The sequence below is a fragment of the Protopterus annectens genome, chromosome 5.part1 (assembly GCF_019279795.1).
Source record: "Protopterus annectens isolate FY-2018-M chromosome 5.part1, PAN1.0, whole genome shotgun sequence".
Taxonomy (NCBI): domain Eukaryota; kingdom Metazoa; phylum Chordata; order Ceratodontiformes; family Protopteridae; genus Protopterus; species Protopterus annectens.
In genome coordinates, this window is record NC_056736.1 from 556,669,198 (window position 1) to 556,690,834 (window position 21,637).

The following is a 21,637-nucleotide window of genomic DNA, read 5'->3' on the forward strand; positions in this document are numbered from 1 at the left end:
AAATGGATTTTTTCAGATACACTGGGGAAAATTAGATTATGGTTGTGGAAGAAGAGTGGGGTCAGTTATGGAAGAATAGCAATAAGAATGTTACAAGAAAAATGATGAATAGTAAAAAAAATGGAAATATGTACATATGAGCTTGTAAATATGTACATTTTGTAAATACGTAAATAATGTTTTTTATTTTGTGCTAAATAAAGATAGGTGCTGTGGGATGTTTTACATCTACCTGAGCTACTACCAAGTAAAGAACATGGGGACCTAGGTTTAATGTCTCATCCGAAGGACCACACCCTCAGGAGTGCATCTTTCCCCCTTATGCTGCACTGCAGTGTCAGCAGTCCATCTACCCAATGTATAAAAACAGTAAAATGAAAAAAAGGCTTCCACCACAATGAAAAGTTCACTGAGAAATTCTGTTAAAATGCAGGGTTTAATAAAATGAAGAAATAAAAAGCACAAATTGTGCTGTTCAAGTTGCAGGTCAATGTATAAAAACAACACACAGCCTTCTGCAATAAGACAGTGCGTGTGACCTCTTGCACTACTGACACTGCAGTTGGGAAACTGGAAGTGGGTGTCTGAATCTTCTGAAGACCTATCCTGCTGAAAATTAGGTGAGCAGAATGCCCAGATGATTTTGCTAATAAATGGATGATTAACAACAGTGACCACTGAAGTTAAGATGATAATATGCATGACATTCTTAGGTATGCTGACTACAGAGAGGGAAGATTTCCACAAATCAAGCAAGGTCCACTGGACCAGTAGGTTGTAAGACCAAATGCTGGCAGGGAGGTCAGTGGCACATCAGCTTCTTGTGCCACTGATCTTAGTATAACCAGATGCTGGATATGAGGCCTGTGAAAGAGCCACACCAACATAAGCGTCCTCAAGCCTTTGGGGTGTAGACACTGTCAAGACTCCAATTTTGTTTGGTAAGCCTTCTGGATTATCTTTTCCTTTGACACTTCTTCTGAAGGAAGTCAGTGAAAAGCTGGCAGATGGCATGGTAGACTAAGAACAGATGCACATCCTGTTCAGCCATTAAGTATTCCTGAGAAGAGTCTACCCTGTGCTTTACGGTCCTCTTGTTAAGCAAAACACACTGGGGGCAATTGGGCATAACCTGCTCAAGACCAAGAGGAAAAAAAAGACACAAGCTATGAAAATCTTTGTGCTGCTTCTACTTTCTGCACCCAGGACAGATGCTGACCTTAGCACCAGACATTTAGAATTATCAAAGGGGGGAAAACAGCACCAGCAAGCAAGGATAAGGATTTCCCCCCACTAAGACGCTTAGTTGAAAAACTCTGGAAGCAGGCAAACCTGATATATTGATGACACAGTCAGACACTTGAGCTGTTTATAAGAACTGTGTTAAGAAATATCTGTTGATAGCACCAGTCCACATCTTTTCAGGCTAAAAGAAGATGCATGTTGTGGCCTCCATGGGGAAGGGTGAAGAGCTCTGAAACGCAGGCCGGCTATTGGGCTTCTTCAAGTAAAGGTCTCAAGAATCAGTACTGTAATGATGAATTACAAAGAAGATCTAAATACAATACTAGATTACTAATTAAGTTAGAAATAGATTCACAATATAAATTAGTTTGTAAATGCAAATTAATTCATTTTATGATTGTAACAGACACTTGCAAGCTGCCTAGTCTGCTATTTTTAGTCTAAAAATATTAGCTTCACTGGCACAGAGGGGTAAAGCACAGACTACAGTCCAGATGACACAAGTTCAATGAGTGGCTTGGGCACCTGCTGGAGCTAGTGGGGGAGGGACAAGAATGAATAGGCTTATGCATGCTCCCCTCTCTTCAGTGTGGTGGGGTGCTGATGAGCACTACCGTCAGCACAATCACCAGTGGAGACTGAGGATAATGGGGAGATGGGAGAGGGGAGACAGGGCCAATTAATGACACCATGAGGTGGTGTGGCATGCATCACAAAGGCCTGCTGCATGCCAAGCCCTTGGAAGCTAATGGACATTCATGTGGAGTCATAGCAACAAAAGATCTCTGATATTCCTCAGAATTACTGTGTTGCTCCTAGGACACTTGACACTCAAAACCTAGGGAATGAATAGCCTGATGGCTAATACCCAAGGGGGGAATGAACAAGTGAGAACAGCAGCTGGATGGGTAGACTCATAAGCCAGAGGAAGACCAGTGCAAAAAAACAAACAAAAAAAAAAACTTAGTCTTAGTACAGAAAGTCGTTTTAAGTGTCAGTCTGACAATGAGTGTTGAAATGGCGCTGAGAATTGTAAGAGCATGGTTATCGCTTATTGTGTTACCACATGCTCGAGAGGAAAAAAATTAGTGTCTTGGTAGGACAAAAGGGGCACTATTAGCAAGGCTGTCTCCCCACTGCCTTACACAGTAAGAGTCATGTTTGGTATTGAGACTGGTAGTTGACTGGACCCTGCTATTTCTTCCTTGCAGACATACTACACTCAAGGAAAGCCACAGTTTCTCAAAGGTTTACTGCAATTATACCACCTTTATTTCAAACTTACATTAAAATAAGAGATTAGAGCTTCTGAAGGTCGGTCACTTGCAGAATGTAGTGTCATCTTTAATTGCTGAATAACATCCATGGCAGCCCTAGAAGGAAGCACACAGTCATAAAACAATACAATACAATTTTATTTGCCAAGAAATTATGCAATGAGATACCAATCTCATTTGCTGCATGTTTACTGACATATGCTCATGCTTGTTTTTTCCTGCAATTTCCTAGATATAGACCTCTCACCGTTAATCCATTTAAAAGCTATTAAAAAGAACAATGCTGATTAACATTTCTAGAAAAAAGGTCTCATAAACAACAGCAGAAAGCAATATACATTTAGTACTGTGCCATTTAACTTAGACTCAATGTTCTTTAATAAGATTCAGAGTGACTTATCACCACTCAGGACACAAAAGGTAATACTTCAGACTTGAAAAGTTGACGGCATGTGCAACACTCACACACACACACACACACACGAGAATATCTTAAAACCTTTGCATTCAGTGCATTTGGAACTATATTACTGCTGTCTGAACATCCAGAGGCCCAAAGACTTGCCTACATTTTATTCCTGCGTATACATGGGCAGGAGCCCACCTGGACAGCCTTTTCTACTACTCTGTAAGAGTACTGATCACTGTCAATGGGTCACCATCTCCCCATTTCATACCAGGTAACAGCAGTTCTTAACTACTGATCAGACATGGAAATATGGTACACCTCGGCAATCATATCTTGACTTAGACTAAACCAGAATTAAATGACTGCCTAGTAGAGTTATATTATTTTTTTTCAATATTTAGCTCTACTTAATTAGTTAACAAATATCAAAATACTTTATGAAGAAGACAGAGACCCTCAGTTTGAATGACAGCAGTGGGTGCACTTATAACAACCTATGAAGGCAAGTTATTTGCTCTGTAACCCTTTTCTGCAGGCACTATGCACCACCCCTTAAATCTGGAACTGTAGTTTGTGGTCTGCAATGAAGGCTACAACATTATATCCAACAATTAGGCAATTATTGCATTTTATGGAGAAACTATCTTACATTACTTCTAGCGTAAGGTGTATTTTATACAACACAAGGTCATACATACTGTTGAACGTCGTGACACTCTTCCACACCTTTTATTTGTAATCTCTCCACTTGCAGTCCTACCAACATTCTTTGCAATCTACAACTGTTGGTTACACTCCATTGGTCAACAACCTGTCAACTACACACAAGGCAAACAGAGAGCAGACTTTGTCTCTCTACCACTGCCCTGGAAAGTGTAAGCAATCAGCTACTAGTATCCTTTGTAAAAGTCAAACCATCATGTAAGCTCAGCTCAGTTACTGAACCAAGATCTTTCATGACAGAAATAAATGCAATGCTTCTGTGTCAGCAGCTCAGCTTCTGTGGTACTAGACACTGAAAGGTGGGGGTTGCTAAGATGTCACCGACCTCCCAAGTAACTAACATTAGAAAGAATCATGAAAATGGTAACTATGAAGTTGAAAATCTTGTACAGCAATTTTAGTTTATATAATACTACACTGAATAATGCAGATGACTTTAAAAGGAAATATTTTATCCAAAGTTTTTAGTGGAAGGTACTTTGTCACCTACACCTCCTTCAAACATTTTTTTTTTTAATTAAAACACAGAATGGTGCTTGCACAAAATCAAGTTATAAAACTATACTCCCAAACAGTGGGTAATATGCTTACTGTCCGTGAGCCATGGTCACTCCAGTGGAAGTACATGCATCAATACCTAGAATGCAGTTTTAGATATGGCTGCAGTTCGTTATCATTAACATGAAACCATACGAACAAACAGCATACCAGATGTAGGTTTAGTCATGAATTACTGCCAAAAAACTGCTGATGCTAGAAAAAAAAAAGTGAAATAATAGGAACTTCTAAAGCTGTGGTTCAATCTCTCAGGAAAGAAGGGCTGATTATAATCACAGAGTTCAAGCAATCATTAAAGAGCAGGCTTGTGTCAGGACAGACACAAACTTCCCTGTGACCTAAAGAGAATAAAGCCAGTAATGAAAATGAAACACTTACACTGCCATCTGAACAGCTGGTATATAGGGCTCATTTAGCTATGTACAGTGCTTATATAAGCATTTAAATAAATATTTATCACCGAGTTGCAGTCAGCATGGCATGGATGGAGACAACTGCAGGCATACAGTGGCTTAGAAACTCTGAGGGCTCAAACTTTTCAAAACAAAGGGATGGCATTGGGATTTTGGATGCAGACTCTTAAGGAGAACAAAAATCATACAAAAATATTATATTTATAAAATAGCAGTGAGTATTGTAAGAACTAAACCAGCACGAGAATGGAGAAAAGAGATTCTGCCGATAGGGGTGACAGAGATAAAACAACTGGAATTCAGATCTTTAGAAAAGGGAAGAAGAAAACTACATAGGAAAAAAATGGGAACTGTGGGAACAATATATGCAGAGAGGGAATGTGGTTTAAGATGCAGGATTTGAATGAGCCATATAACGCTTAACTGACAGTGACCGGATAGATTACAAGTGATCTATAATGTTTGCAACTACAGTTGTTTCAATGGCGTCTGCGATGTACAATGTTTGCAACTAAGGTGGTGTCAGTGTAGTTTGCTTTTCACTTATATAAATGCAAGATTGCCTACGTCATACCTGATACTTTAATAAAGATGTTTATTGAAAAAAAAAAACAAAGGGATGGCTATAACACAGGTACTACAGGTATCAACTTTTGAAAGGTACAATAATATGTACTCGTAAACACATCTGTAATACCTTGTGTTAGTCCTGGGAAGGGATGCATCTCAGTAACAATGTAGTTTTAGTCAAAGACTAACCCAGACAATAATCCGCTGAAGAATTTGCTTGTGTCTGGGATATTGTTAAACTGTGGCTTAATGATTACTTTTTGCTTTTGTAATAATGCTGGCTTGGGACTGGGAAAACAAGTTCTGACTGCAGAGGGATACAATAAACTATTAGCAGTCTTCCATTTAATTATAATAAAGAGGGGCACATGCTGCACAAAACCTTAGTACTTTAGGCAGGAAGGCAGAAAATCATAGCTAGAAAACATTCCTGCAACTGAAGATACCTGAAAATCAATGCAAGTCCCTTATTACTCACTGAACTAGGTGTGTCTGGAACATTTGGTACTGGTCTTACCACTCACTACATGATTATAATGCATGCATATACCAGGTCAATCATTCCTCTTTATACCGATGATGTTGTGCATAACTTCCTGCATACTATGCTTTCACATGCAATTAACATTCATTCTCCATGCCTGTAACAGGTCTTGAAGCTTTTCTCCCTTACATTCTACTACATATGGGGCTTTCCATCTAGACATTTCCACTCACAAATATTTAATTTTGGTTTACACAGTGTGGGTTAGGAGACCATTCCAAAGTTCACATGTGGGCCATGACAATGATTTTTTGGAAAATACTGAGCAGAACACATCATACGATTAGATTTAAAGTATTCACCACAGACAAATGATAACAGCATAAAGCTTGGTGGTTGCCAAAGAACCAAAGTGCATGGGAAACTGAAGTGGTATAAAAGTTTGAGCAATATAACAGCCAAATGCATTAAAAGAAGAAAAAAAAACGTTAAAAATTTGAAAGATGCATGGTAAAGATTTGTGCTAATAATGCACTTATTTAGCAATGTCCAGAACAAAAGTCATACTTAGCCTTACACCTGTACAAACATTTAACTGTGGCAATGTCCCCCCTTGGTGCACCACAGACAAGTCTTTTAAACATAAGATCCTGAAATCAGTGGAGTGAAGAAGCTAAAGTCATGTAAATAAACTTACCATAACAGTAGATGTTTAAATGATCACTGCTGCAATAGCCATAGCTATATGGATTATATCCTGCCAAGGATGTTACAGTCTGACAGCTTCCAAAGCTTCAAGACACCTTTCATGTGCCAAACATTCAGGCAGCGTGAGTTGAGATGACTAAAAGACAAGTTTGGGCACCAGACCCTTCAGAGCTGTCATGCTAAGAGAGAGAGAGAGAGTGAACCCTGAGAGGACAGTGCTAGGAACAAAAATAAATAAATGTCCACAACCTGGAATAAAAAACACACCGAAAAAACAAGGGGGATGGAGGGAGTGGCTGCTGCAGCAGTTCTCATTTGAACATCTACTGCTATAGTTAGTGTACTTAGACAACTGTACTATATTCACCATAGTGATCACTGCTGCAGTAGCCTTAGCTATATGGGTTGATTGCATTAGCTTATTACATTTGGGACAGAGAAGAGTCCAGGAGCTCCAGAATTTGGTCCTAACAAAGCTTGACCTGGACCTAGAGAAGGAATCAAGCTTATAGTGCTTTGTAAAAATATATACAGCGGACCAAGCAGTAGCTTCTAGACTACTTCTAGAATCCAACCCTTTCAAAAAAGCTGTAGATGAAGCCAAGACCCTGGTAGAGTGGGTCTTGACCCCACCTGGAACAGTTTTTGTTATGGTGAGTAAAACAAAAGGTAATAGCCTTAGACAATTATTTTGAAATAGTCTGTTTTGACACAGGTTGCCCCTTCATCTTACTTTCACAAGAAATGAAAACTGATGCAAAGATTTGTAAGATTTAGCTCTGCCAAGAAAGTAACCGAGTTATCTGTGGACATCCAAAGTATAGGAGTTGCCATTCTCCCTCATTTTTACATTTAGGAAAGCAAATGGGGATTTTGGCTTAAAGGAAACCCAGATACCACTTTAGGCATAAAAGAAAATTAGCTCTAAAAGATAGGGTTGGCTCACCATAAGAGCTTGCAACTCAGATATTCCTCTTGCAGAGTTCAAAGCAATTAGCAAAACAGTTTTCCATACTAAGAACCTCAAGTCACCCAGGTTAGCTAATACAAATTAAGCAAGTGTTATATTCTGTAACACAAAATTAAGATTCCAAGCAGGGACCATCAGTTTGCTTGTTGGCCTATTGTGTAAAACCCCTTGCAAGAACATTTTGACATTAAACTAATTTGAAAGAGGAGGACCCATGGGCAGACGCACCGAAATGACCAATAAATGAACCTTGAGAGGAATAAGAAATATCATAGGATAGCAACTCGCACAAATACTGTAAAACCAGAGAACACCTAGCCTTGAATGGATGATGGCTATACTGTTGGCAGCAATTACAAAATCTTTTCCACTAATATACGATTCTCTAGTAACAGGTTTTCTAACCTGCATTAGCAACTGCTGCACATTCTCAGTAAACAGGTGCCTAAAAGGAATTAAGAACCTATCATCCAGGCAGTCAGCTGAAGTTGACTGATGCTGGGGTGCATTAAACACTCCTGTTCTTGCATGAGTAGATCAAATTTGTGAAGAAGCTTGTGGTACTTGCCCCTAGTCATTTCAAAAAGAAGGGAGAACCATGGCCGCCAAGGCCATAAGAGAGTCACCACAATGATCTTGGTGGATTACTTCTGAATCTTCAGAAGCACCCTGGATATAAGTGGAAAGAGTTGAAAAACATACAGGGACATTCCTGTTCAAGGAAAAGAAAAGGCATCTCAGGCCTTGTATGGAGTCCTGGAATAGAATCTTGCCAGTTGATAGTTCAGAGACATTCCTGTGTCAAAGGAAAAGGCATCTCAGGCCTTGTATGGAGTCCTGGAATAGAATCTTGCCAGTTGATAGTTCAGAGAAGAGGCAACAGATGGATTAAATCTTGGAAGACCCCCTGATCTAATTTTCATTTGTGAGGGTCTGCCCTGGTTCTGGCTCAGCCTATCTGCCATAGAATTTTGTTCTGATGAAATATAAGATCCCTGTATAGTAAGAGTGTGCTGTGAAGTTATATCCCAAGCTAATATGACTAGTCTGAAAGGGAGTACGATCTGGTTCCCCAGCTGATGACCCACATGACCATGGTATTTTCTGTAACAACTTGAATAGGTCCCAAGGGCCAAAGATGATTCACAGTTGAGTGTCTTGATCAGTGCAAGGATCTCTGATATTTATGTGCTTGCATCTGTCTTCAGTGTCCCATACATCCTGCACCTCTATCCCTCCTGAAACTGCTCCCCAAGCAAAGTCTGAGGTGTCTGTGGTGACTGACTTCTTGGAACAGGGAAGAAGGGGAGACCTGGATTTCATGATATCTGTTGTCTCCACTAAATCATTTCTCTTTTAATAAATCCCAGCACTAGGATTTGAAAATACAAAGGTTGTTGGTGCTGGGACCAAAGAGACTAAAGATACTACTATATCTCTCTCATGTGGAGTCTTGCCAGGTGTATCATAAGAATCACAGAAGCCATGAAACCCGAAATCTTGAGGTACTCCCATGCAATGACAGAAGTTTGAATGGAAAACCTTAGAAATAGGTCTACAGACTTATTTTTTTCTTGTGGAAGAAAAGCTCTTGAATTGAGGTGACTAGCTGACATCCAGAACACAATCCTGTGTGAAGGAGTCAAGAATGACTCTTGAATGTTCTCTTGAAATTCTAGCTTGTGTAAGAGATCTCTTACCCAGAGAGAGATCTCTGACACTTTGTAAAATACTCTGCAAAGATAAACAAGTCATCTAAGTATAGAAAAATGTGGATAACCTGTAGCCTGCAATGAGCTATAAAGTACAGCTGTGTACACTTAAAATAAATGTAGATGTTCGAGTGTATTCACTGTTGCAGTCATCACATTTGGGTTATCTGCTTGCAGTAGCCTTCAGTCAGCCTGATTAACAAAGTCTTGGGTCCTGCGTCAGTTGCTGTCTCATCTTCCATGACGTCAGGTCGTCAGGGGTATAAAGCATGCAGCCGACACCATTACATCAGTTTTTCTTGCCCCAGATGTCAGGTGCCCCCCTAATGGGAAGCAATTAAATATATATATATATATATATATATATATATATATATATATATATATATATATATAAAATGGATCTCAGTAGAGGCCTGCGAAGCAGAAGTAGCGGGAAGCTGGGGCTGCGGAAGCATCTTACTGAGTACCGGCGAACTGGCGACTGGCTTAAGAGAAGCACTGCAGGTAGCTTTGGACCTAGCCGGCCTGTTTCTGTCTTTATCTTTGTCTGTTTTCGGAATGCTGGTAGTCAGATGGCTTACCGACGACATATCTGGATAATTGAACAGAGAACCTAACTATTTAGAAGTGTAAATATACAGATGACGGATAGTTCGTTGGTTAATTAAGGCACAAAACCAAAAGTGAGGTAAGTCGTGGTCAGGGCCTAGGCAAGGAATACAGTACGAATTAAAATCTTTATGAGGTATTTGCTTTCCACAAGAAATGCAATTATTAACTTTTACTGACATCGATAAGGAGCAAGAAAAAGTTTCCCCAACAGGGTACTTAGCTTTAGTTGAAGACTTCGGTTTTGAAACTCTAAAACAAAAATTTCAGGAGTCAGCCAACCGGCACTTGCGAACTGCTTCTGCTTTGGGCAACGCACGGCAAGAAAGACTGATGTAATGGCATCAGCTGCATTCTTTATACCCCTGACGACCTGACATCATGGAAGACGAGACAGCAACCGATGCAGGACTTAAGATTTTGACAATCAGGCCAACTGAAGGCTACTGCAAGCAGATAACCCAAATGTAATGACTGCAACAGTGAAACACACACACACTTTGTGAACACTCATGGTAAAGTGGACAGTCCAAGGGGTACGGGCAGAGAACTGAGAAGATTTTGAAAACATATTAAAAAATGTCTTAAGTCTGGATGAATACGTATGTGATGATAAGCATAATTTAAGTTTAGTGCCACCAGGAAACTTGAAAGAGGTAGAGGGGGTAACAGGTTTTGAAGTGATATTACTTTGAATTTGGACACTATCACAAACGGGTTTAGAAAAGAAAGATCCAGAACTGGTCAACAAGCATTTTCTTTTTTTTTTTTTGTCACCAAGAACATCCTTAAATAAAAACCCTTCCCCACCTGGGAATGGCGGACTGGTTCCATCACTCCTTAGGACAGCATGTAATGAAGAACCAGTGGAAACAAAAGAGTCTGATGTGGAAGATGAGGAATGACCCCCTGGAAAGGAGGAATTTCCTACCACTGCCATCTGTAAAAGAGATGACTGATCTTCAGAACCCAATTATCTGGGACTATTTCTTGCCAAAGAGAAAAAAAATGGTGATTCAGACTTTCTGGAAGTAAAAAGGGGCCAGGGTGGGAGGGGATCACAAAGTCTCTTGGACAGTCCTTGGTTTTTTGGGAAGTTCAAGGCTTCTTTTTGCAACCCCTTGTCATTTTCTTGTTAAATGCCTGTGTACCTGTATTTTGTTGAGACTTTTTGCCAAAATTGAATTAAGAGTTAAAGAATCCTTTAGAAAATATGGAAAAGGAGAGACGGAAAACCTTAGAGATTCCCTGAATCAGTGTGCCCCTTCCATCACACTTTTTGATCATCTCTGCAGCAGAGTGGCCAAAAACTAAATATCTATCCAAAGGGGAATTTTAAAACCCATTTGTTTCAACTGGGGTGTTCTGTGAATGCAGCCAGGCAAACCTTGAAGCATCATGCACATACTTTAAAGAATGCAATTGAAGAAACTACATTATTTAAAACAGAATTTTCCTCAAAAGAAGAAACAGCAAGAAACATTTCTCATACTTGCACAATTTGCCAAAACAAGCCTTAACACATCAGTCCAACAATTCAAAATTCTGAAAATCAAAGTCACAGAAGTATACACTTTCTTGTATTTATCAAAATTCTTCCCATCATTATCAGAAAGAGTAGGATTGGAATTAACTAAAGGTTTAGCAGCAGTGGGATCAACTAAAGCTAGAGTTGCTGGGTCATGTTTGGGAATTGTGTATAAAAAATGAAAAGACTGAGGAATTTTATACATCCTATCTGCCATTTTAGGACTATCGGGAAAATTGCATGAAGTAACATGTCCTCTAAAAGCAGACAGAACAGGAGGAATGGATTCAGGTTCTATAAATTCCTTCTGTAACAACTCGTAGTATTTTCTGTGGGACTGAGAAACCTGTGTTCCCCCCCATTGAAAACACTGACACATTCTGGAAATAATCTCAGAAAGAGAGAAACCCTCACAGGAAGAATCAGAAACTAAGCTCTCCTCTGAGTCTGAATCAGAAATCTGAGGAGAAAATCCTGTATCTGTCCCTTTGTCCTCCTGTTCAGATTCAGAATCTTGAATCTATTCAGGAAAAGCGGTATCTCCCTCTTTCTTTTACTAGTAACTACTTTAACAAGAAGGATCTACAGCCTAAATTAAACCCTGATCCAGACCCAGTAAACTAATCCTATCTAAGGAAATTTGAGAAGTAGGAGCAACATGCCTAGTTTTTGGTTTCTTTTTGACATGAAAAATGGGTTCAACCATGTTATTAATGGCAGCGGCAGCAGCTTTCCTAGGGATGGGCACAGCATTCTAACACAATAGGGAGGCATACCCTGTTCACTCTCCCAGGACTAACAAGAGCGTCTCTCTCTCGTCCACTGATGAGACCCCAACAGCTGCAGAAGATGTGGCTAATCCCCAGTCATAGTGGCTGTAAGTGCTACACTAGAGGGATTTGGAGTAAGATGAGTGGTCTGATATACAACTAATGGCCACAGCAGAGTCACCACCTGAGGCTGAAGCAAATTGCTAGCCTGCTGTGGTGGCAAAGGCTGTTTGCTTAACTTTTTCTTTTTGTGGCTAGAAAAAGGTCCGAATGTGGGATTGCTACTTTGTTCTATGGTTAAGTCAAAAATGGTGCCTCCTTGCAGGGAAGACAAGCAACAAATGCTGGTAAAAACTATAGGTCTTTAAAAATCCCTTTTTTCACAGAAAACACTTTAAAACACTTTGCCAGTCCCCCATAAGTAATATAAACACAATTACTCAACAGAAAAAAGTTTTTCAGTTACTTTTCACAACTTTTAAATGGACAGGAAAAAAGAGCTCTCCTTTATTCATTTGCAGTTTAGTTACCAGGATAGTCCACTGGACCAATTAAGAGCATATTTTCAGTGAAAACAAGTAAAATAACCAAGGACAAATATAAAGTACAGTTTTGTACCTACCATAAATGTAGATGTCCGAACAGGATAGCATCTGCAGTCATAACAAATGGGTTGTCCTGTCGTCAGGCAGCCCTTGTCGGCGGATTCCAAAGTCTGGGTCTGGCCTCGGCTGGTGTCGCACTTCACCCGACGTCATCTCTCCTGGTCTTTGGGTATAAAGGCATCAGCCGACGCCATTTTCTTCAGTCTTTCTTGCAGGCAGGTGGCCCCAAGAAGAAGCTGTACATAATGTGCCGGTCGGTCAGATCCAGAGATTACTACTACCGAATACTACTTGAAGACTTCTAAAGCTAAGTACCCGTGACTCTTTCTTGCCTCAGCCGATGTCAGAAAAAGTAAATAATTGTTTAACTTGTGGGAAACAAATACCTCATAAGGATTTCCACTTTCGTACTGCCTACCTTGTTTAGGCCCAGACCACGGAAGTAGCAGCCTGTTTAGCCTGTGCTTCCTTCAACCGGCACGGCTTAGGCGAAGGTCGGAGTTGCTGAACAGTTTTCGGCTCAGATTTTGCGTACATTATGCCGTCGGATCCTCCGACTACTCAAATTGTTAAAAAGCAAGAAAAAGACCGACACTCGCGGTCCGGTTTGGCCGAAAGCACGGTTAAGCAAACCATGAGTGTCTCGGTTTCGGCGAAACGAGCAAGCGGTCAATCTTCAGCCGAATCCATGACTACTACCGAGGCTCCTGCTACCCTACTTGAATCGGCCTCTGAAGTTTTGCCTACTAATGTGGTTCCTATTGAATTATCAGACATCCCTTTGGATGTCTCTACCCTAGCACGTGGTGCTGCTAGGCCTCCAGCAGCCATGTCTATTAAGGCCTTTGCCAGGGCTAAAGCAGCCAAAACTGCTAAATCAGTGCCTGTTGAGCCCCCCTCACACAGGCCCAGTTCCAGTGCACAAATGCTTACTTTGGCAGAGGATCTCATCTCTTTAATTAGGGGATCCCAATCTCACCCAGACAGGGCCACTCAGCCTCCAAAAAAGAGACCTGGTGCAGGGGGTAAAGAATCAGGAGACAAATTGGATTCAGAAAAAACATCATCAACAATATCTAGTACAGGGGGTATTGCAAGGGGCCTGTGCTGAGGCAGTAAAAGAAAGTCTCTGAGCCTTTTCTTGGATTCTGAATAATCCTGACTCTCCCAATGGAAATGCTCCCTCATGGTGTGCAAGGTTTCCCCAAAAGAGTAATCCTCAGGAGGAGAGGCTGAAGGGATTGATTCTTCAGCATCAGAGTCCTCATAAGGAGGGAGAGAATATCCCTGTTCTTAAGAGGAATCAGAGGAAATAGAAACCTGGTCAGAGGAGTCATAGTCAGGGACTTGCCTGGGCCTTTTATCAGGAGGGGGATGGGAACCCCTGATCAGAGTAATTAGGTCCTCGGCCATTTTAAGCATCTGTTTCTTTGGCATGGATGACTGTCCAGGAGAGTGCTGTACTTGTTTCTTTGTCTTTGATAGTGTTTTAGACTTTGCCTTGGCTGCTGAAGTGGTCTTGATAGTATGCTGTGTAGGTCTGAAAACACCCTCAGAAGCCGATGCCTGCTCAGTGGCTCCAGACCCATCTGAGGGAAAAGTTTCCGTAGGCCCAATACCTTGAGTTCCCAGAGGCCTGGTTGTCTCCATGTGGGAGTCGGAGGTGGCCTGTGGCTCTGAGGTAGTGGGTGTCAGGGGCTGCGAAAGCACCTCACTGTGAACCGGCGACTGACCTAGAAGAGGCTTCGTCGTCGGTTTTGGACCTCGGATGTCTGTCCTTTTCTTTGTCCTTGTTGCTTTTTATGAACTCCAGTCGTCAGTTGTTCTGATGGCATTATATAGTTAAACCTTCGGCCAAAGTAATGTAAGGCAAAATCAAACTGACGCTTAACAGTGCATTGATTGAATCTAGCACAAAACCAACAACTAGCAACGTTGTGGTCAGGGCCTAGGCAAGGAATACAGTAAGAGTGAAAATCCTTATGAGGTATTTGCTTCCCACAAGAAATAGAATTGTTAACTTTTACTGACATCAGTCTGAAGCAAGGAAATGTTTCCCCAACGGGGTACTTAGCTTTATTGAAGACTTTGGATCTGAAATTAAATTTAAAAAATCTCAGGAGTCGGCCGACCGGCACTTGCGAACTGCTTTTGCTTCGGGCACTGAGCGGCAATAAAGACTGAAGAAAATGGCGTTGGCTGCATCTTATATACCCCTGGCGCACTGGCGTTAGGGAAGAGGCAACAGCAACCGACGCCAGACCAGGACTTTGGAATTCAGTCCGACTGCGGGTAGCCTGCCAGCAGGATAACCCAAGTGTAATGACTGCAACAGGGAAACACGATGAACATCAGCAAAATATGAATAAATTGTATGAATACAGTTTCAAATCATAGTAGAGAAACAAACATAAGACATTAAGAAAATTATACAGTATAATGGCAAAGGAGAAGAATGGTAAACAGAAGCAAGAGTACATGGAATTGGATAAATTTAGATAAATGACAGGTAAGATTTGTACAGATATAGAGTGTCAGTCAAGAAGCAACATAGGGTAAATGATTAGGCACATAAAATGCTAGATAGCAAAATAGTGTGGAAATAGTATAGAATGAGTAGATGGGGATGAAAGAGAGTCTAATGGTATACAGAGGCAAGAGAGGAGCTGTAAAAAATGGTAGTAGTCACAACTGTCAAGTACTAGACAGTCCATTAAAACACAACTCCTAGCTTTAAAATAATTTTAAAAACAAACAGAAATTTAGAAAATGGAAGTTTTCCTCCAAAGGGAACTTATCTGCTAGACAAAGGTTCATATGAGGCTACTAGGCTAGCGACTATAGAGCCTTTACAAGCTCATTCCAAGTATCCTCATTTGTTTTTTTTTTGTTGTTTTGGGGGGAGGTTCAAAGAACTTCACTTATGAAAAGAGCAGGTCTGTGATCAACACTGGCTACCCTCGTCCATGACAGACGAGGGTGCCATCCTACAGGTGGATTTGCTGTCTCCCATCCAGTTCAGTACCAAGCCAAACCTCGATCCTCGAAAGCTTTAGAGGTGGTACTCTTCTGCACCAGTAAAGTTCAGAAGGGCTTGGTACCCAAACCTGTCTTTTGGTCAGCTCAGCTCAAACTACCTGACACAGTTTGGGTGTGTGGATGGTATCCTGAAGCTTTGGAAGCTGCCCGGCTGTTAAATCCTTGGCAGGATACAACTATAAAGTTAATACTACTGCAGTTGTAAACAACATGATAATGGCCATCAGACTCCTGATCTAAACTCTGCAAGCCACAGAAAAGAATGGAGATAACAAAACAACAGTTAGAACCACAGAGGACGCTCCAAGAAGAACGATGAAGTTGACCACCTTTAATACACAATGAAATAAACGACTTAGCGCTTTCACCAGTACAACTGGCTTCTTCATGTTTTGCGCCCCGAGTGGGTTTTTATGTGTTTGCTACTAGAAGAATGGAGATAAGCAGAGGCCATCAGTTACAAAAAATTACAAAAACTACAAAGAATTTACAGAGGAAAAAAATAGGTTCTTTACAGCAGAAATTGGATTTTAGAATCATCCAATGGGTAATACAATCATGACAGAGGTTAATGCAATTTGATTTCTGTAGGAGTAGGGTCTATATTACGTTACTGAATAGTAATGTCTTCGAAAACGTAATAGCAGATCCATAAATGTCAAAGTCGTAAAACTTTAAACATTTACAAAAACACACCCAAGCAAATAATTTCAACACTGTAAGCAGGGGGGCAAGCCCCCCTGCACCCCCCGCTACTTAAATATACCAACTCAGAGATTGCCATACAGAGCAGACAATGGAAAACTTCCATTTCCGCAATGTACGGAGATCTCCATTGAAATGGTCAACGTTGTACGACTTCAACATTTATGGGTCAACTATTACGTTTTCGAATACATTAGTATTCGATAACGTAATATAGACCTAGGAGTATTATACAATAATAAACAGATTGCATTTGATGCCTGGTGTGTGCTAAAAAAAGAAGCTCATGCCCCCACACTGCATATGTGTGTGTGTGTGTGTGTGTGTGTGTGTGTGTGTGTGTGTAGGGATGACAGTAAGAAAGATCTTGCTAAACTAGACTGCAGAAAGCCTCCAAAGTCAGATATGGAGATTCTCTTGACTCACTAGAAGCACAAGTCACCTTCAGTAGAGTCTGTAAAATTGTATGTACCAGTAAGCAAATTTGAGATCTAAAGCCACCACGATCAAAGACATATCAGAAAGGAAGACGCATGATGTTTGGGGGATTGCTACCTTGAGTGCTCTGACTTTCAGATTCATATCTATTACATTTTATTTACTTATTGTTTGTTGACTGAGTTATTCCTACCAGGCCAGTGTCCTCTTTCCAGGAAAGATGTCAAATAGTACTCATACAGATGAAGGAAAATTTTGACAGGATATAAGGAAGCATCCACTACTATTTTTTCAATAACTGCTCGAGGATATTTTACATGAACCTAAACTACAACCAGCTCAATTAGATGTGACATTGTTTTAATGTCTCATCTGAAGGACAGCACACTCAGGAGTACAGCACCTGATTTATGCTGCATTGCAGTGTCATTATTGGAAAATTAATCCAAGCACCTGGTGTGGGTATAGAACCCACCATTTCTGTTCCTCCAGCACATTCTGGCAGACAGGTTCAGTGCAAATTTCTCCCCTCCCTCACCCCCAAAAGAAGAAATACTTATCCCAGCTGAATGTAACCTCCCTGTCATCTCAGATGTCCAGGTGAGAACCGCCCTCAGCAAAGCTAAAAACACAGCATCAATGGGACCTGACGGTATCCCGGATTGCGTGCTACGTGAACTCCAAGAGGAGCTAAACCCGTACATAAAAATGCTATTTAACCTTAGCCTTACTACAGGATATGTACCTGAACACTGGTGTACAGCAACAGTGGTCCCACTCCACAAAGGGGGTACCTCTACAGACCCTGGGAACTACCGCCCCATAAGCTTAACCAGCCTGGTCTGAAAAGCTATGGAAAGAATCATTATGGAACTCATAAACAGAGACATAGGGGACCTACAGACACTTGACCCCACCCAGTTCGGCTTTGTAAAGGGTAGATCCTGCCTTTTGAACCTGGTTGACTTTTTCGAAACAGTCACTAAAGCCATTGATGAGGGCAAAGCAGTCCATACAGCCTACCTGGACTTGGCTAAGGCCTTCGACACAATACCCCACTCAGGCATCATAGATAAGCTCAACAGCTTAAACGTAAACCCTTATGTCACTGGATGGGTTGCAAACTGGCTAAAGGACAGAACCCATAAAGTTAAAATCGCTGGAGCAATGTCAGACTCAAAGCCAGTCACAAGTGGTGTCCCACAGGGATCTGTCCTAGGACCCCTCTTGTTCGGCATTTATTTCTCAGATGTTAAAGCAAACATGGGAGGGTTGTGGCTGACAAAGTTCGCAGATGACTGCAAACTAGGCGCCATAGTCGATACAGCAATGGACACATACATCCTACAAAAAGGCCTCACAGAAACAGGCAACTGGTGCTGGAGTCACAGTCTTAAACTAAATGCCAAAAAATATATAGTCATCCCCTTTGGGAAAAACAAAGTACCCACAAATTATCACATAGACAGCAACCCACTGAGTACGGAAAAAGTAATCGGAGACCTAGGGACCCAAGTCGATAGCGACCTCTCATTTGACACCCACATTGCCAAAGTGGTTAGAAAAACATTCTACCTTGCACACCTCATCATGAAAGGATTCACATCCAGATCCAAGGATGTCATTGTACCCCTATACTCCTCCCTCATCAGACTCATGATTGAGTACAATGCCGCATTTGGTATGTACCTCACCCGGCATTTGCAACAGCTGGAGAGACCACAAAAGTACCTCACCAAGAGGATCAAGGGTCTCCAACATATGTCTTATTCTGCCAGACTAAAGAAACTTCAGCTCTATTCAGTAGCATACCGCCTGCTCAGAGGTGATCTCTGCCTGACATACAAGGCCATGTCCAATCAGGATCTGATGGACATGCTCCACCTCAAAAAATCTAAATCCATCAGGACCACGAGAGCTAAAGACTTAAACCTCGGCACAAGTATGAATAGGACATGCTGGAGGGATAGATTCATAACCCAGAGGCTTCCCATGCTTTGGAACAAGATCCCAGTTCATATTAGGCAGAGCCCCTCACTGACTCTCTTCAAGAGAAATCTTGATGAGTGGATGGGAGATCGTAAGTTTACCCCAGGGGTCACATCTGTGTCACTGCTAGACAGGGGCACAGTAAACTAATTCTATTATATAAGGGGACCTTCATTGTGTCACTACTAGACAGAGGCACAGTATTCTAAATTTATTCTGTACATTTTTGTACCATTTCATGGGGTGGCAAAGGCCACATCACTATGGCTAGGCTTACAAATGCCCCAGGGCAGACAGCCTAGTACTAAACTATGAAACTATGAAAAAGCCTAGGCTTGCTGCAATTTAACAGCATTACGAGCCTAGTGAACTCCATGCTGTAAAGCAGATGTACTGCTAGGTCAGAGTTTGCACATACATGGAAGAGAGCATGTGCATCTAGTGCTAGCACGGTTACCAAGAGGAAGTGGCATTAGCGCACCCCTGGTAGCAATATGATGCTGCACAGGTGGCCTCCATCTCATCAGCCTTAGACATCAATCAGGATAAGCCCAGGTGAGGCTAAGGCAGGTTCAATAGTAGTATGAGTTGGTGGCAGCTGATGGTCAGCTGTGGAGAGTAGGGAGAAAAGGAAAACTTGACTTGCGATTACTAGGGATACCCACTGTAGCCATAAATAATGTACTTTTCCTAAAAACCCTAATCTTTACGACTGACTTTCAAAATATTCCTGGTGTCAAAAAGGCCTGTTATTACAAAGAACTTTTATACAAACATACAAGATACTTTAGTAACATGAAATATACTAGTCAAACTCTTATGTTTTACAGTTTTAAGTCTAGCTCCAGTATCAGATAATGAGCTTTTTGAATGAAGAGACAAGGTGTTAGAAACAAGAAAATTAGGAAGGGCTAGTGCAGTTGTGACAGTACACTTCCTGTAACATCAGAATATATGAGCAGTCATATCACTGCTGTAGTTGTTGTTGTCTTTCGGCTTTCCCTGGTTAGGGGTCGCAAAAGCGGAACTCCGGTCCGCTAATAATTGGCAGTAGATTTTCACAAACGCCAAGGTGCCAGCTTGACATTCAACCTTCAATGAAGGCACACCCATTTATGCATGTCTTTCAAACGCCCACCCACCGCGGGGAGGACATGCAGACTCCACACAGATGGCACTCCTCGCACTCCAGCCGAGAATCGAACGGGAGAACCTCTTGCTGTGAGGCAACAACGCTACCACTGCACCACCGCAGAAGTACATGATTCCTTATCCATGGGAATTAGTTATGCAAGGACATCCAGAGCTTTACAGATGTTTCAAGACTGAAGCTGGGAACCTCCTCTAGTCAAGCTCAACATACGATTAAAAGGGGGAGCAGTCCATGCTACGTTCAGTTCCTTTTTGATAAGAAGTCAGTTACAGTGTAAACAACTCCCCTGTACTCAATCTTCCAATTCCTTAAGGAACTAATGAATTTGCTAATTTTGTATCCAGAGATGTTAGGAATAGTAGGCCATAGAGTCCTCTGAGACCTCGTGGAGGTGACATCAATATCAATATGCAAGCACTGACCATTTTTTTCCCATGTTTGTTTTGATTTTTGATTTCATATGATTCCTTCTCCTCCCAGCCACTTAGACCAGTGGAGAAATTGCCACTACTCAGGGTAAGGTGGGTGGGAGCTTACAATACAGCAGTGATCCTACTGCTTAAACATTTATGGTGACTGCACTAGTGCAAATTTAATGCGTTCACTTTAAGGCACACAACAACAGCACACTTCCTTATCAATAGGAAGAAAATTAAAGCAGGTCTAAAGAAGTGAATCCAGCTCTCCTCCTGGACACAAATGTCATTTTAACAGTAAATTATAAGAAAATCTAGCCTGTGATACCTAGAAAAGGTGCACACCATTATCCATGTGGTTGCTTCAGAGATACTTTTGGCTAATACATTTCTAGAGAAATCTGTTGCCTTTGTAAAGTGGGCTCCTAAAGGTCTCACTAGTGTTTTTCCATTTTTCTGATAACAGAAATAATGCAAATAAGAAGACATTTATGCAATATCTGCTTGAAGATTATCATATCCTGTTTGCTTGGCATGAAGGATACAAAAAAGGTGGAGAGACTGAGATAATTTGTCCTTGCTGCATAACACCAAAGCTGCCTAGGCACAATGGGCAAATGCAACATTCTCTCTCTCTCTCTCTCTCTTGTTTAAGGACTGGGACATGAAAAGCACAGTTGTGTACACTTACCATAAATGTAGATTTTTGAGTGTACTCACTGTTGCAGTCATTACATTTGGGTTATCTGCTTGCAGGTAGCCCTCAGTCGGCCTGATTAACAAAGTCTTGGGTCCTGCGTCGGTTGCTGTCCCTTCTTCCATGACGTCAGGTCGTCAGGGGTATAAAACATGCAGCCAACGCCATTACATCAGTTTTTCTTGCCCCAGATGTCAGGTGCCCCCCTAATGGGAAGCAATTAAATATAAAAGTACAAAGATATACCTCCAAAAAAAAGCAAATACACCAAAAAGGCTTTTAAGCATAGTAAAGGAAAGTAGAGGTACAGTCAAAAGAAGTTAGGGGGCTGGAGGGAGGGTAACCAGGACTGCAACAGTGAATACACTCGAACATCTACATTTATGGTAAGTGTGCACAACTGTACTATATTCTTCGTGTTTCACTATTGCAGTCATTACATTTGGGTAGATTCCCAAAGCTATGGTTGGGAGGAGGAATTTAGATAGCATTAGGGCCAGCTATAAGGCCCTGCAAGACTGCAGTGGCAAAGCCAGCTCTGGATTTAGAGAAAATTGGCAAATGATAATGCTTTGTGAAAGTATGTACAGAACTCCAGGGAGCAGCGTCTAGAGTG

General features: G+C 41.3%; 1 protein-coding gene across 2 annotated transcripts in view; it reads right to left on the minus strand.

Annotated features, from left to right (window-relative positions):
- RB1 (RB transcriptional corepressor 1) overlaps positions 1–21,637 on the minus strand; it is a 3,440,561-nt gene that overhangs the window by 1,837,665 nt on the left and 1,581,259 nt on the right. For both annotated transcript variants that reach the window (XM_044073175.1, XM_044073174.1), the window contains exon 12: positions 2,531–2,618. In XM_044073175.1, coding sequence (XP_043929110.1) covers positions 2,531–2,618 — 88 coding nt within the window. The remainder of the gene's footprint in view (positions 1–2,530; positions 2,619–21,637) is intronic.